Source organism: Oncorhynchus clarkii, chromosome 18 (assembly GCF_045791955.1).
Source record: "Oncorhynchus clarkii lewisi isolate Uvic-CL-2024 chromosome 18, UVic_Ocla_1.0, whole genome shotgun sequence".
NCBI lineage: Eukaryota > Metazoa > Chordata > Actinopteri > Salmoniformes > Salmonidae > Oncorhynchus > Oncorhynchus clarkii.
The window spans coordinates 23,029,057-23,044,813 of NC_092164.1; the positions used below are offsets into that span (position 1 = coordinate 23,029,057).

General features: G+C 48.0%; 1 protein-coding gene across 16 annotated transcripts in view; it reads left to right on the forward strand.

Moving 5' to 3' along the window:
- The window catches only part of LOC139373226 (CLIP-associating protein 1-B-like), a 49,147-nt gene that overhangs the window by 20,348 nt on the left and 13,042 nt on the right, over nt 1-15,757 (forward strand). For 5 of the 16 annotated variants that reach the window (XM_071113484.1, XM_071113486.1, XM_071113489.1 and 2 more), the window contains 8 exons: nt 9,252-9,431; nt 9,960-9,989; nt 11,619-11,726; nt 12,271-12,426; nt 12,711-12,815; nt 14,018-14,148; nt 14,438-14,682; nt 15,294-15,357. In XM_071113484.1, coding sequence (XP_070969585.1) covers nt 9,252-9,431; nt 9,960-9,989; nt 11,619-11,726; nt 12,271-12,426; nt 12,711-12,815; nt 14,018-14,148; nt 14,438-14,682; nt 15,294-15,357 — 1,019 coding nt within the window. The remainder of the gene's footprint in view (nt 1-9,251; nt 9,432-9,959; nt 9,990-11,618; nt 11,727-12,270; nt 12,427-12,710; nt 12,816-14,017; nt 14,149-14,437; nt 14,683-15,293; nt 15,358-15,757) is intronic. The other 11 variants (XM_071113488.1, XM_071113491.1, XM_071113493.1 and 8 more) reach the window with 3 other exon arrangements.

The window sequence follows — 15,757 nt, forward strand, 5'->3', positions numbered from 1 at the left end:
TACTACCGCTGACGTTACTACCGCTGACGTTACTGACGTTACTACCGCTGACGTTACTACCGCTGACGTTACTACCGCTGACATTACTACACGTTACTACCGCTGACATTACTACCGCTGACATTACTACCGCTGAAGTTACTACCGCTGACATTACTACACGTTACTACCGCTGACATTACTACCGCTGACGTTACTACCGCTGACGTTACTACCGCTGACGTTACTACCGCTGACATTACTACCGCTGACGTTACTACCGCTGACATTACTACCGCTGACGTTACTACACGTTACTACCGCTGACATTACTACCGCTGACGTTACTACCGCTGACGTTACTACCGCTGACGTTACTACCGCTGACGTTACTACCGCTGACGTTACTACCGCTAACGTTACTACCGCTGACATTACTACCGCTGACGTTACTACCGCTGACGTTACTACCGCTGACATTACTACCGCTGACGTTACTACCGCTGACATTACTACCGCTGACGTTACTACACGTTACTACCGCTGACGTTACTACCGCTGACATTACTACCGTTGACGTTACTACCGCTGACGTTACTACACGTTACTACCGCTGACGTTACTACCGCTGACATTACTACCGCTGACATTACTACCGCTGACGTTACTACCGCTGACATTACTACCGCTGACATTACTACCGCTGACATTACTACCGCTGACATTACTACCGCTGACGTTACTACCGCTGACGTTACTACCGCTGACGTTACTACCGCTGACGTTACTACCGCTGACGTTACTACCGCTGACGTTACTACCGCTGACGTTACTACCGCAGACATTACTACCGCTGACGTTACTACCGCTGACATTACTACCGCTGACGTTACTACCGCTGACGTTACTACCGCTGACATTACTACCGCTGACGTTACTACCGCTGACGTTACTACCGCTGACATTACTACCGCTGACATTACTACCGCTGACGTTACTACCGCTGACATTACTACCGCTGACATTACTACACGTTACTACCACTGACGTTACTACCACTGACATTACTACACGTTACTACCACTGACGTTACTACCGCTGACATTACTACCGCTGACGTTACTACACGTTACTACCGCTGACATTACTACACGTTACTACCGCTGACGTTACTACCGCTGACGTTACTACCGCTGACGTTACTACCGCTGACGTTACTACCGCTGAGACGTTACTACCGCTGACATTACTACCGCTGACGTTACTACCGCTGACGTTACTACCGCTGACGTTACTACCGCTGACGTTACTACACGTTACTACCGCTGACATTACTACCGCTGACATTACTACACGTTACTACCGCTGACATTACTACCGCTGACATTACTACCGCTGACGTTACTACCGCTGACATTACTACCGCTGACGTTACTACCGCTGACGTTACTACCGCTGACATTACTACCGCTGAGACGTTACTACCGCTGACGTTACTACCGCTGACGTTACTACCGCTGACGTTACTACCGCTGACATTACTACCGCTGACGTTACTACCGCTGACGTTACTACCGCTGACGTTACTACCGCTGACATTACTACCGCTGAGACGTTACTACCGCTGACGTTACTACCGCTGACGTTAATACCGCTGACATTACTACCGCTGACGTTACTACCGCTGACGTTACTACCGCTGACGTTAATACCGCTGACGTTAATACCGCTGACATTACTACCGCTGACATTACTACCGCTGACGTTACTACCGCTGATGTTACTACCGCTGACATTACTACCGCTGAGACGTTACTACCGCTGACATTACTACCGCTGACGTTACTACCGCTGACGTTACTACCGCTGACGTTACTACCGCTGACATTACTACCGCTGAGACGTTACTACCGCTGACGTTACTACCGCTGACGTTACTACCGCTGACGTTACTACCGCTGACGTTACTACCGCTGACGTTACTACCGCTGACGTTAATACCGCTGACATTACTACACGTTACTACCGCTGACATTACTACCGCTGACGTTACTACCGCTGACATTACTACCGATGAGACGTTACTACACGTTACTACCGCTGACGTTACTACCGCTGACGTTACTACCGCTGACGTTACTACCGCTGAGACGTTACTACCGCTGACGTTACTACCGCTGACATTACTACCGCTGACGTTACTACCGCTGACGTTACTACCGCTGACGTTACTACCGCTGACGTTACTACCGCTGACATTACTACCGCTGACATTACTACCGCTGACATTACTACACGTTACTACCGCTGACATTACTACCGCTGATGTTACTACCGCTGACGTTACTACCGCTGACGTTACTACCGCTGACGTTACTACCGCTGACGTTAGTACCGCTGACGTTAGTACCGCTGACATTACTACTGCTGACATTACTACCGCTGACATTACTACCGCTGACGTTACTACCGCTGACGTTACTACCGCTGACGTTACTACCGCTGACGTTACTACCGCTGACGTTATTACCGCTGACGTTACTACCGCTGACATTACTACCCCAGACGTTACTACCACAGACGTTACTACCGCTGACATTACTACCGCTGACGTTACTACACGTTACTACCGCTGACGTTACTACCGCTGACATTACTACCGTTGACGTTACTACCGCTGACGTTACTACCGCTGACGTTACTACACGTTACTACCGCTGACGTTACTACCGCTGACATTACTACCGCTGACATTACTACCGCTGACGTTACTACCGCTGACATTACTACCGCTGACATTACTACCGCTGACATTACTACCGCTGACATTACTACCGCTGACATTACTACCGCTGACGTTACTACCGCTGACGTTACTACCGCTGACATTACTACCGCTGACGTTACTACCGCTGACGTTACTACCGCTGACGTTACTACCGCTGACGTTACTACCGCTGACGTTACTACCGCTGACGTTACTACCGCTGACGTTACTACCGCAGACATTACTACCGCTGACATTACTACCGCTGACGTTACTACCGCTGACATTACTACCGCTGACGTTACTACCGCTGACGTTACTACCGCTGACATTACTACCGCTGACGTTACTACCGCTGACGTTACTACCGCTGACATTACTACCGCTGACATTACTACCGCTGACATTACTACCGCTGACGTTACTACCGCTGACATTACTACCGCTGACATTACTACACGTTACTACCACTGACGTTACTACCACTGACATTACTACACGTTACTACCACTGACGTTACTACCGCTGACATTACTACCGCTGACGTTACTACACGTTACTACCGCTGACGTTACTACCGCTGACATTACTACACGTTACTACCGCTGACGTTACTACCGCTGACGTTACTACCGCTGACGTTACTACCGCTGAGACGTTACTACCGCTGAGACGTTACTACCGCTGACGTTACTACCGCTGACGTTACTACCGCTGACGTTACTACCGCTGACGTTACTACACGTTACTACCGCTGACGTTACTACCGCTGACGTTACTACCGCTGACGTTACTACCGCACGTTACTACCGCTGACGTTACTACCGCTGACGACATTACTACCGCTGACGTTACTACCGCTGACATTACTACCGCTGACATTACTACACGTTACTTACTACCGCTGACATTACTACCGCTGACGACGTTACTACCGCTGACATTACTACGTTACTACCGCTGACATTACTACCGCTGAGACGTTACTACCGCTGACGTTACTACCGCTGACGTTACTACCGCTGACGTTACTACCGCTGACATTACTACCGCTGACATTACTACCGCTGACGTTACTACCGCTGACGTTACTACCGCTGACATTACTACCGCTGAGACGTTACTACCGCTGACGTTACTACCGCTGACGTTACTACCGCTGACATTACTACCGCTGACGTTACTACCGCTGACGTTACTACCGCTGACGTTAATACCGCTGACATTACTACCGCTGACGTTACTACCGCTGACATTACTACCGCTGAGACGTTGACATTACTACCGCTGAGACGTTACTACCGCTGACGTTACTACCGCTGACGTTACTACCGCTGACGTTACTACCGCTGACGTTACTACCGCTGTTACTACCGCTGAGACGTTACTACCGCTGACGTTACTACCGCTGACGTTACTACCGCTGACATTACTACCGCTGACGTTACTACCGCTGACGTTACTACCGCTGACGTTAATACCGCTGACATTACTACACGTTACTACCGCTGACATTACTACCGCTGACGTTACTACCGCTGACATTACTACCGATGAGACGTTACTACACGTTACTACTGCTGACGTTACTACCGCTGACGTTACTACCGCTGACATTACTACCGCTGACGTTACTACCGCTGACATTACTACCGCTGACATTACTACCGCTGACGTTACTACCGCTGACATTACTACCGCTGACGTTACTACCACAGCCGTTACTACCGTTGACATTACTACCGCTGAAGTTACTACCGCTGACATTACTACTGCTGACGTTACTACCGCTGACGTTACTACCGCTGACGTTACTACCGCTGACATTACTACCACAGACGTTACTACCACAGACGTTACTACCGCTGACATTACTACCGCTGACATTACTACCGCTGACATTACTACCGCTGACATTACTACCGCTGACGTTACTACCGCTGACATTAATACCGCTGACATTACTACACGTCACTACCGCTGACGTTACTACCGCTGACGTTACTACCGCTGACATTACTACACGTTACTACCGCTGACGTTACTACCGCTGACGTTACTACCGCTGACATTACTACCGCTGATGTTACTACCGCTGACGTTACTACCGCTGACATTACTACCGCTGACGTTACTACCGCTGACGTTACTACCGCTGACGTTACTACACGTTACCACCGCTGACGTTACTACCGCTGACGTTACTACCGCTGACGTTACTACACGTTACTACCGCTGACGTTACTACCGCTGACGTTACTACCGCTGACATTACTACCGCTGACGTTACTGCCGCTGACATTACTACCGCTGACGTTACTACCGCTGACGTTACTACCGCTGACATTACTACCGCTGACGTTACTACCGCTGACGTTACTACCGCTGACATTACTACCACAGACGTTACTACCGCTGACATTACTACCGCTGATGTTACTACCGCTGACGTTACTACCGCTGACGTTACTACCGCTGACATTACTACCGCTGACATTACTACCACAGACGTTACTACCACAGACGTTACTACCGCTGACATTACTACCGCTGACATTACTACCACAGACGTTACTACCACAGACGTTACTACCGTTGACATTACTACCGCTGACGTTACTACCGCTGACATTACTACTGCTGACGTTACTACCGCTGACGTTACTACCGCTGACGTTACTACCGCTGACATTACTACCACAGACGTTACTACCGCTGACATTACTACCACAGACGTTACTACCACAGACGTTACTACCACAGACGTTACTACCGCTGACATTACTACCGCTGACATTACTACCGCTGACATTACTACCGCTGACATTACTACCGCTGACGTTACTACCGCTGACATTAATACCGCTGACATTACTACACGTTACTACCGCTGACGTTACTACCGCTGACGTTACTACCGCTGACATTACTACACGTTACTACCGCTGACGTTACTACCGCTGACGTTACTACCGCTGACATTACTACCGCTGATGTTACTACCGCTGACGTTACTACCGCTGACGTTACTACCGCTGACGTTACTACCGCTGACGTTACTACCGCTGACGTTACTACACGTTACTACCGCTGACGTTACTACCGCTGCCGTTACTACCGCTGACATTACTACCGCTGACGTTACTGCCGCTGACATTACTACCGCTGACGTTACTACCGCTGACATTACTACCGCTGACGTTACTACCGCTGACGTTACTACCGCTGACATTACTACCGCAGACGTTACTACCGCAGACGTTACTACCGCAGACGTTACTACCGCTGACATTACTACCGCTGATGTTACTACTGCTGACGTTACTACCGCTGACGTTACTACCGCTGACATTACTACCGCTGACATTACTACCGCTGACATTACTACCGTTGACCTTACTACCGCTGACGTTACTACCGCTGACGTTACTACCGCAGACGTTACTACCGCTGACATTACTACCGCTGATGTTACTACTGCTGACGTTACTACCACAGACGTTACTACCGCTGACATTACTACCGCTGACATTACTACCGCTGACATTACTACCGCTGACATTACTACCGCTGACGTTACTACCGCTGACGTTACTACCGCTGACGTTACTACCGCTGACGTTACTACCGCTGACATTACTACCGCTGACATTACTACACGTTACTACCGCTGACGTTACTACCGCTGACGTTACTACCGCTGACATTACTACACGTTACTACCGCTGACGTTACTACCGCTGACATTACTACCGCTGACGTTACTACCGCTGACGTTACTACCGCTGACGTTACTACCGCTGACATTACTACCGCTGACGTTACTACCGCTGACGTTACTACCGCTGACGTTACTACCGCTGACGTTACTACACGTTACTACCGCTGACGTTACTACTGCTGACGTTACTACCGCTGACGTTACTACCGCTGACGTTACTACCGCTGACGTTACTACACGTTACTACCGCTGACGTTACTACCGCTGACGTTACTACCGCTGACATTACTACCGCTAACATTACTACCGCTGACATTACTACACGTTACTACCGCTGACGTTACTACCGCTGACATTACTACCACAGACGTTACTACCGCTGACATTACTACACGTTACTACCGCTGACATTACTACCGCTGACGTTACTACCGCTGACGTTACTACCGCTGACGTTACTACACGTTACTACCGCTGACATTACTACCGCTGACGTTACTACCGCTGACGTTACTTCCGCTGACGTTACTACCGCTGACATTACTACACGTTACTACCGCTGACGTTACTACCGCTGACATTACTACCACAGACGTTACTACCGCTGACATTACTACCGCTGACGTTACTACCGCTGACGTTACTACCGCTGACGTTACTACACGTTACTACCGCTGACGTTACTACCGCTGACGTTACTACCGCTGACATTACTACCGCTGACGTTACTACCGCTGACGTTACTACCGCTGACGTTACTACACGTTACTACCGCTGACGTTACTACCACAGACGTTACTACACGTTACTACCGCTGACGTTACTACCGCTGATGTTACTACCGCTGACGTTACTACCGCTGATGTTACTACCGCTGACGTTACTACCACAGACGTTACTACCACAGACGTTACTACCACAGACGTTACTACCACTGACGTTACTACCGCTGACATTACTACCACAGACGTTACTACCACTGACGTTACTACCGCTGACATTACTACCGCTGACATTACCACCGCTGACATTACTACCGTTGACGTTACTACCGCTGACGTTACTACCGCTGACATTACTACCGCTGACGTTACTACCGCTGATGTTACTACCGCTGACATTACTACCGCTGACATTACTACACGTTACTACCACAGACGTTACTACCGCTGACGTTACTACCGCTGACATTACTACACGTTACTACCGCTGACGTTACTACCGCTGACATTACTACCGCTGACGTTACTACCGCTGACGTTACTACCGCTGACATTACTACCGCTGACATTACTACCGCTGACGTTACTACCGCTGACGTTACTACACGTTACTACCGCTGACGTTACTACCGCTGACGTTACTACCGCTGACGTTAGTACCACTGACGTTACTACCGCTGACGTTACTACCGCTGACGTTACTACACGTTACTACCGCTGACGTTACTACCGCTGACGTTACTACCGCTGACATTACTACCGCTAACATTACTACCGCTGACATTACTACACGTTACTACCGCTGACGTTACTACCGCTGACATTACTACCACAGACGTTACTACCGCTGACATTACTACACGTTACTACCGCTGACATTACTACCGCTGACGTTACTACCGCTGACGTTACTACCGCTGACGTTACTACACGTTACTACCGCTGGCATTACTACCGCTGACGTTACTACCGCTGACGTTACTTCCGCTGACATTACTACCGCTGACATTACTACACGTTACTACCGCTGACGTTACTACCGCTGACATTACTACCACAGACGTTACTACCGCTGACATTACTACACGTTACTACCGCTGACATTACTACCGCTGACGTTACTACCGCTGACGTAACTACCGCTGACGTTACTACACGTTACTACTGCTGACGTTACTACCGCTGACGTTACTACCGCTGACATTACTACCGCTGACGTTACTACCGCTGACGTTACTACACGTTACTACCGCTGACGTTACTACCACAGACGTTACTACACGTTACTACCGCTGACGTTACTACCGCTGATGTTACTACCGCTGACGTTACTACCGCTGATGTTACTACCGCTGACGTTACTACCACAGACGTTACTACCACAGACGTTACTACCACAGACGTTACTACCACAGACGTTACTACCACCGACGTTACTACCACAGACGTTACTACCACAGACGTTACTAGCGCTGACGTTACTAGCGCTGACGTTACTACCACAGACGTTACTACCACAGACGTTACTACCACAGACTGGAGAAAATATCTCAGGTCTCTTCTATCAGTTAAATGATCCACAGCTCTGGATATAATCAGAGACCAGAAGATATATTTTTCATAAAGATGTCGATCATGATTTTTCAAGCACAGCAACAATGTCCGTGATATCTACTGTCTGAAATGTATCCAGTATCCCTGCACGTTGTACAGATAGTATTGGAACTGACCCTGTATGTAGTGTCTTACTTTCTGGGGTTCTTCTTATTTGTTTTTCCTGTGGGTTTTGGTTCTACCTTGTGTTATTTGTGGTGCTACATTGATATTGATCACGTCATTGTTGGGTTTAGAGTTTGCAAGAAAGGCATTTCACTGTACTTGTGCACGTGACATTCCAACTTGAAACAGGAGTTTGGTTTATAGCTTTCCCTCTTTTCTCGCCCTCTCTTTCCTCTCTCTATACGAAATGCGTTCGGGTAGAGAGCTTGGCTGATAACCATTGTTCCTCCCTCTCCGTTTCCTCTCCTCCCTCCCTCTCTTCCCTTCACTCCTCTCCCCGAAGCGAAAGCGGCTTCCTCCAGAGGTCCCTCCACCCCGGGCTCTCTACAGCGTTCCCGTAGCGACGTGGACGTGAACGCTGCCGCCACCGCTTGTGCCAAGACCAGGATGACTCCCGTGCCCTCCTCGCCGGCCCCCTTCAGCGCTGCCTCCGCCCTGCCACCCGGCTCCTACGCCTCTCTTGGTGTGTGTGTGTGTGTTCTTATTAAGCAGTAAGGTCCGAGGGGGTGTGGTATATGGCCAGTATTCCACAGCTAAGGGCTGTTCTTAGGCACGAGTGCCCGGATACAGCCGTTAACCGCGGTATAGTGATCATACACCACAAAACTCTTGGGGCGCCTTATTGCTCTTATAAACTGGTTACCGATGTAATTAGAGCAGTGAAAATAAACTGTTTTGTCATTGCCGTGGTATACGGTCTGATGTACCACGGCTGTCAGCCATTTCGGCATTCATGGCTTGAACCACCCCGTTTTATAATTCTATTTCTGTGAGCCTCATACCTTCACAGACACTGACTATGGGGGATATAGGACCATAGCATGGAGATTTAACAACAATTTCAATTGTATTTTTCAAAACGTGATGATTAAAATACATCTTAAGGCCTTTCCAAAATCTTGTAACCCCCCCAGTCTTCCATATGGGGATTATCCTGCTAACTTCTGTTAACCTCTCTCCTGGACTCTCCTGCTCTTGTTTTTGCCCTTAGACAACACACCTGGTAACATTAGACCAGAGGGTAAGATGAGATGGCTAACTGTGTTTGTTCTTGATGTGTGGGAGCTGGAAGACTTCATCTCTGTCCCCCTTTTGGTCTGTGTAATATACTGCGCCATGTTCACAGTGGTCATCTTTGTAGTGTGCTCCGTCATTGAATATATACGCTGCTCATCTGTGGAACTCTGCATGGACTGTCTGCATGGTAGAACTACGTTGAACTGGGTCATCAGGACTGGGGTTGGTAGCCAGGGAGAGGAGACCGAGACATTGATTGTGTCCACAAATAGACCTGTCCAACTCACATGGCAGCCTCAGTGTCTGTTGGGTTATTGACTTTTATCGTTGCCTGTTTAACTGTAATTTCATGAAATCCTGTTGTGCTGTACTCTCCTTTTCCCCTGAATGAACCACTGTCCTACCTAGAACAGAATACTGGAATAGACTTGTTGTGAATCATGTTTCTGTATTTGTATCTATTGTTGTGAATGAATATGTTGAGATGGAACATTTGTTATAGAGGATGAGGCATTTGTGACTTGAGATTTCTTGCTTGGACCAGCTTAATAGAGAGTTGAGTGCATGTGTCTGTTGAAATGGCTGGCAGCAACCTGCAAGTATAGACTAGCCAGTGTCTCGGTTTATGTATGAAATCTCTGGCTGTAGGTGATGATGGCTGGTGTCACCAAGCCGGGTGTGTCTGCATTTGAATGGAATCTGTGTCCACGGGAAGTTAAGTCTGTTTTCTCCCTCTCTCTCTCTCTCTCTCTCTCTCTCTCTCTCTCTCTCTCTCTCTCTATCTATCTATCTATCTATCTATCTATCTATCTATCTATCTATCTATCTATCTATCTATCTATCTATCTATCTATCTATCTATCTATCTATCTATCTATCTATCTATCTATCTATCTATCTATCTATCTATCTATCTATCTATCTATCTATCTATCTATCTATCTATCTATCTATCTATCTATCTATCTATCTATCTATCTATCTATCTATCTATCTATCTATCTATCTATCTATCTATCTATCTATCTATCTATCTATCACTGTCTCTCTCCATCTGTCTGTCTGTCTGTCTCTCTCTCTCTTTCTCTCTCTCTCTATCTATCTATCACTGTCTCTCTCCATCTGTCTGTCTGTCTGTCTGTCTCTCTCTCTCTCTGTCTCTCTCTCTCTCTCTCTCTCTCTCTCTTTCTCTCTCTCTCTCTATCTATCTATCACTGTCTCTCTCCGTCTGTCTGTCTCTCTCTCTCTCTCTCTCTCTCTCTCTCTCTCTCTCTCTCTCTCTCTCTCTCTCTCTCTCTTTCTCTCTTTCTCTCTATCTCTCTATCTATCTATCACTGTCTCTCTCCGTCTGTCTGTCTCTCTCTCTCTCTCTCTCTCTCTCTCTGTCTCTCTCTCTCTCTCTCTCTCTCTCTTTCTCTCTCTCTCTCTATCTATCTATCACTGTCTCTCTCCATCTGTCTGTCTGTCTGTCTCTCTCTCTCTCTCTCTCTCTGTCTCTCTCTCTCTCTCTCTCTCTCTCTCTCTCTCTCTCTTTCTCTCTCTCTCTCTCTATCTATCTATCACTGTCTCTCTCCATCTGTCTGTCTGTCTCTCTCTCTCTCTCTCTCTCTCTCTCTCTCTCTCTCCCTTCCAGGCCGTGTGCGTACCAGGAGAACGAGTTCGGGGAGCGGCGTGGGGGCGAGTCCCTCTGTCACAGACAGTAGGGGGAGAAGTCGAGCCAAAATGGTGTCAGTGTCTCAACGTGAGTGTCTTCTCCCGATATATGGGAAAAAAGACACAATGTTTCTCTTGATCAGTGTTTCTCTAGATCAGTGTTTCTCTAGATCAGTGTTTCTCTAGATCAGTGTTTCTCTAGATCAGTGTTTCTCTAGATCAGTGTTTCTCTAGATCAGTGTTTCCCTAGATCAGTGTTTCCCTAGATCAGTGTTTCCCTAGATCAGTGTTTCCCTAGATCAGTGTTTCCCTAGATCAGTGTTTCCCTAGATCAATGTTTCCCTAGATCAGTGTTTCTCTAGATCAGTGATTCTGGTCCTGGGGACACAAAAGGGTGCACATATTTGTTTTTGCCCTGCACTACACACCTGATTCCACTAATCAAGTCATCAAACTTTTAATCAGGTGTGTAGTGCCAGGGCAAAAACAAATATGTGCACCCTTTTGGGTCCCCAGAATCAAGAATCACTGATCGAGAGCGATTGTTTGACATTTTTTACCACCTTTTCGACATTTGTGTGGGTATGTATTTCTCTCCCTTTATAAATACACCATACTATCTTGTGCTGCAGCTGGCAGTCGGTCTGGCTCCCCTGGTCGTCTCCTGAGCCACACATACGGCAGGATCCCCAGGGCAACTGGAGCGACAACGCCAGCAGACAGGAGGCCTAAAGTCCCCCGTAGCCATGGCTGCAGCCGAGACACCAGTCCAGACAGATCAGGCCTGGGTAAGGACCAGGAAGGACAACACACAGATACACTGAAGACAGAAAACAGCCCCTCTACAGCTGTACTCCTCCTCTCCAAACTCTCTGCTCTCTGAACCGCCTCATTTCCTGTCTGTCACTGAATGCAACCTCCTCTCCTCTGTCCTGACTAATTCCACTCCTTTCTCTCTCTGAGTGTGTTGGGCTGTCTATCTGGCTGTGTGTTATAAAGCTCTTTCGTCTTCCTCCTGCTGCTGCTCTCTCTCTCTGTCCCCCCCCCCCCCAAACCACCACCACTATGCTAGCGAGGAGTCGTATCCCCCGGCCCAGCATGAGTCAGGGCTGCAGCAGGGACACCTCTAGGGAGAGCAGCCGGGACACCAGCCCCGCTCGGGGATTCTCTCCTCTGGGTGAGTACGGTATAGTAACATGCCCAGCCCAGAGACCCAGAGACCAGAGGCCTGAACCCTGACTAGCCCCTATCTAGAGTAGAACACAAAGGTCATCATGACCACAAGGAAACCAACCGAAACCAACCTCTTCTGCTTCCGTCTTCTGCATGCCTTTTACTTGTGTCTTTCAAATTGTTCCTTTTCACCCCTGAGTGACAACCACATTTTCCTCAGCAACCATTTTTTACTAATCATGCCAGAGTTATTGATGACATGGCACGGGATGAGCTGATGCTTAACTTGTGTCCGCGGTCAGCTTATGGACCTGCCATCAGAGCCTTTGTGTCCAACGCCGGGGCGCCTCTCAACCTTTTTCCCGCAAATGTTTGCATGAAGCCAGTTAGCGTTGCCACATGGTAGAATTCCTCCTGCTCGGGTTGACAAGTCATGTACTGTATGAGTTGAAGAAGGTGCTCTTTTTAAAGCCGTGTCTAACTTCACGTGTGTGATGTCCTCTCCCGGTTTTTCATCTGTAACTCGACAGATGGTCAAACTATCTGTTGATAAGCCACTGGTTTCTAAGGTTACGGTTAGTTTTAGAATAAGCGTTAGGCTAAGGGTGACGTTTAGGGTTAGGATAAGTGTAAGGTTAGAATAAGGGTTAGTAGTTGGGACTATCCAAGTAAAGTGTCACCCCACTCCCACTGTTCCTCCTCTAGCGTCCAGACGTGTCTCCCGCTCCACCAGTGCTCTCCACTCGGCTGAGTCTGTGGGCCACTCAGGTGACCTGTCCTGCATGTCTCTATTAGACCAGACAGATGGCATGTCAGTGTTCCATCGTGCAGTTCACCTCGATCACCCACAGAGGGCGATGGAGAGCTGAGCATCCTCTTTATTTCAGTTTGGATGCTTCTTATTTTTCAAGTCAATCTGTGTTATTTTGTGTCATTCTGTTTTGTTAGTACACATTTTTTTATTGGCCCTTATACTGTGCTGTAAAATAAAACTTCAATTCATCATATTATTATTTTGTGTTTTCTTCTCTTGAGTTTCTCATGACCTGCTGATGAAATTTGCTTCATTTGTTTTTCCCCCTGTGACTTTTACACCCCATTTAATAGGTTGACCGCTTTTCCTTCGTAATAATACTGTGTTATTGTGCTCCTATAATACCACAGTACTATTCTAAAAGTACTACAATATCTCTGTGTTTCCTCCAGAGCGTCTAGGTCTGGCCCACCAGGCCCGTATCTCAGCCTCTGTCAACGCCATGAGGATCCTCAACACCGGGACCGAGGTGGAGGCAGCTGTAGCCGACGCCCTGTTACTAGGAGACGCCAGGAACAACAAGGTGGATGTTTACCCCGGCATGTGTGACTTAGATTCTCTATCCTCTTTACCATAGGAGTCACAGCATGCTGATCATAATAGCTTTGATGGCTTTTTCTCTTGGTGGAACATTTTCTTGGATTCGCATCTATTTGGACTCTTATTTGCCTCTCAAATGTGTAGTCAGTCTCATGGCAGCTTGTTGAACAGTAAGTGTCGTTGGTTTCTCTTCACTCGGTGGCATGACTTAGTGAGTATGCTGTATGTGTACCTGTATGACCATTTGACCTCTTAACCCTTGACCCCCTCAGCGGCGGCCAGTCAGGCGGCGGTACGAGTCCCCGGGCATCTACTCAGACGATGACGCTAACAGCGACGCCAGCAGCGCCTGCTCTGAGCGCTCGTATGGCTCGCGGAACGGCGGCCCGCCCCACTACATGAGACAGACGGAGGACGTGGCCGAGGTGCTGAACCACTGTGCCAGTTCCAACTGGTCTGAGAGGAAGGAGGGGCTGCTGGGACTACAGAACCTGCTCGTTAGCCAGAGAATTCTCAGGTGGGAAAGAGACCATCTATTTTTGTTTTGAACTCTTGTAATGTCGTGTATTTGAGGCCGTCACTGAGACAACTGTGCTCTAGATACAAATCTGTTTTCTCTGCTACTGCACGGCAATCGGTACCGGAGCGCCAAGTCTAGGACAAAGGCTCCTCAACAGCTTCTACCCCCAAGCCATTAGACTGATGAACAATTCATAAAAATGGCCACTGGACAATTTATATTGACCACCCCCCCCCCAGTACACTACTGCTACCCGCTGTTTGTTTGTTACCTATGCATAGTCACTACGCCCCCACCTACATGTACAGATTACCTCAACTGGACTGTACCCCTGCACACTGACTCGGTACCGGTGCCCCCTGTATATAGCCTCGTTATTCTTATTCTTATTGCTACTTTTTATTTTAGCCTACTTGGTCAATCTTTTCTTCTTTTACTGCACTGTTGGTTAAGGGCTTGTAAAGTAAGCATTTTGCAGTAAAGTCTACACTTGTTGTATTCGGGCGGATGTGGCAAATAAAGTTTGACTTGATTTGAAATCTGGCTGAAACCAAAAGGTGTTGTGCGATTGATCGCCTTACTTTTTTTCCCCCGCTCGTGTGTCGCAGTCGTGTGGAGCTGAAGCGGTTGTGTGAGATCTTCACTAGGATGTTTGCTGACCCACACAGCAAGGTGAGCCCCCAATCGATTTCCCTCTGTGTCTGATATAGCCTGTGTTCTGACGGGACGCTAATGTAGTTACTGTACTAACTGTCTGTTTTTGTGTCGCATGGTGGTCTTTGCGGTGGATTTATAACATCAGCGAGTAAGTGTTTTTTTGGTTTTGTCCGTCACTTTTTAATAGTAATGCAATCGAATCCAACTATTCAGATAGTTGATTGGTTAATTATTGATGTTCTGTATGTCATCCATGTAATACTCCTTAACAGTGAAGTAAATACAGTGCCTTGCGAAAGGATTCGGCCCCCTTGAACTTTGCGACCTTTTGCCACATTTCAGGCTTCAAACATAAAGATATAAAACTATATTTTTTTGTGAAGAATCAACAATAAGTGGGACACAATCATGAAGT